The sequence below is a fragment of the Eimeria tenella genome, genomic scaffold (genome assembly GCF_000499545.2).
Source record: "Eimeria tenella Houghton genomic scaffold, Eth_scaff2492, whole genome shotgun sequence".
Lineage (NCBI taxonomy): Eukaryota > Apicomplexa > Conoidasida > Eucoccidiorida > Eimeriidae > Eimeria > Eimeria tenella.
In genome coordinates this window covers 1-594 of record NW_013542357.1, presented here as the reverse complement: position 1 = coordinate 594, position 594 = coordinate 1, and the positions used below count along the sequence as shown (strand labels likewise).

Genomic DNA, 594 nt, shown 5'->3' with positions numbered 1-594 from the left:
CCATGCGGCGGCGGCACCTGCGGCTGCAGCTGCAGCAGCTGCAGCGCAGCAGCAAGCCACGCAGGAGCAGCAGCACCTGAAGGCAGCTGGCTGTGCAGCACAGAAACTTCCACGGGGGGCCCCCGGCCCTGCAGCACCAGCGAGAACAACTCCGACACTTTTGCTGCGTTCCCGGGGCCCACCAGCAGCCCTCCTGCAGCAGCAGCAGCAGCAGCAGCAGCAGCAGCAGCAGAGGAGGAGGAGGCGGGTGTGCGCAGGGACGCGGGAGGCAGCAAACAAGCCAGCTGCTGCAGCTGCTGCTGCTGCAGCTGGCGGCACGTCCAGCAGCAGCTCACGAAGCAGCAAACAATGCAGCAGCAGCATCCACGACAGCAGCAGCAGCATCCGAAACAGCAGCAGCAGCAGCGTCCACAGCAGCAGCAGCCTCCACAGCAGCAGCAGCAGCGTCCATAGCAGCACCAGCAGCGTCCATAGCAGCAGCAGCCTGCACAGCAGCAGCAGCACCGTCCACAGCAGCAGCAGCAGCCTCCACAACAGCAGCCTCCACAACAGCAGCAGCAGCCTCCACAACAGCAGCAGCAGCCTCCACAACAG

General features: G+C 65.7%; 1 protein-coding gene across 1 annotated transcript in view; it reads right to left on the bottom strand.

Moving 5' to 3' along the window:
• Positions 1-472, bottom strand: part of ETH_00038325 (uncharacterized protein) — a gene marked incomplete at both ends in the record, with an annotated part of 2,850 nt that extends 2,378 nt beyond the window's left edge. Inside the window, 2 exons of the mRNA XM_013375025.1 lie at positions 3-128; positions 443-472. Of these exons, the coding sequence (XP_013230479.1) occupies positions 3-128; positions 443-472 (156 nt within the window). The remainder of the gene's footprint in view (positions 1-2; positions 129-442) is intronic.
• Between the last annotated feature and the right edge of the window lie 122 nt (positions 473-594).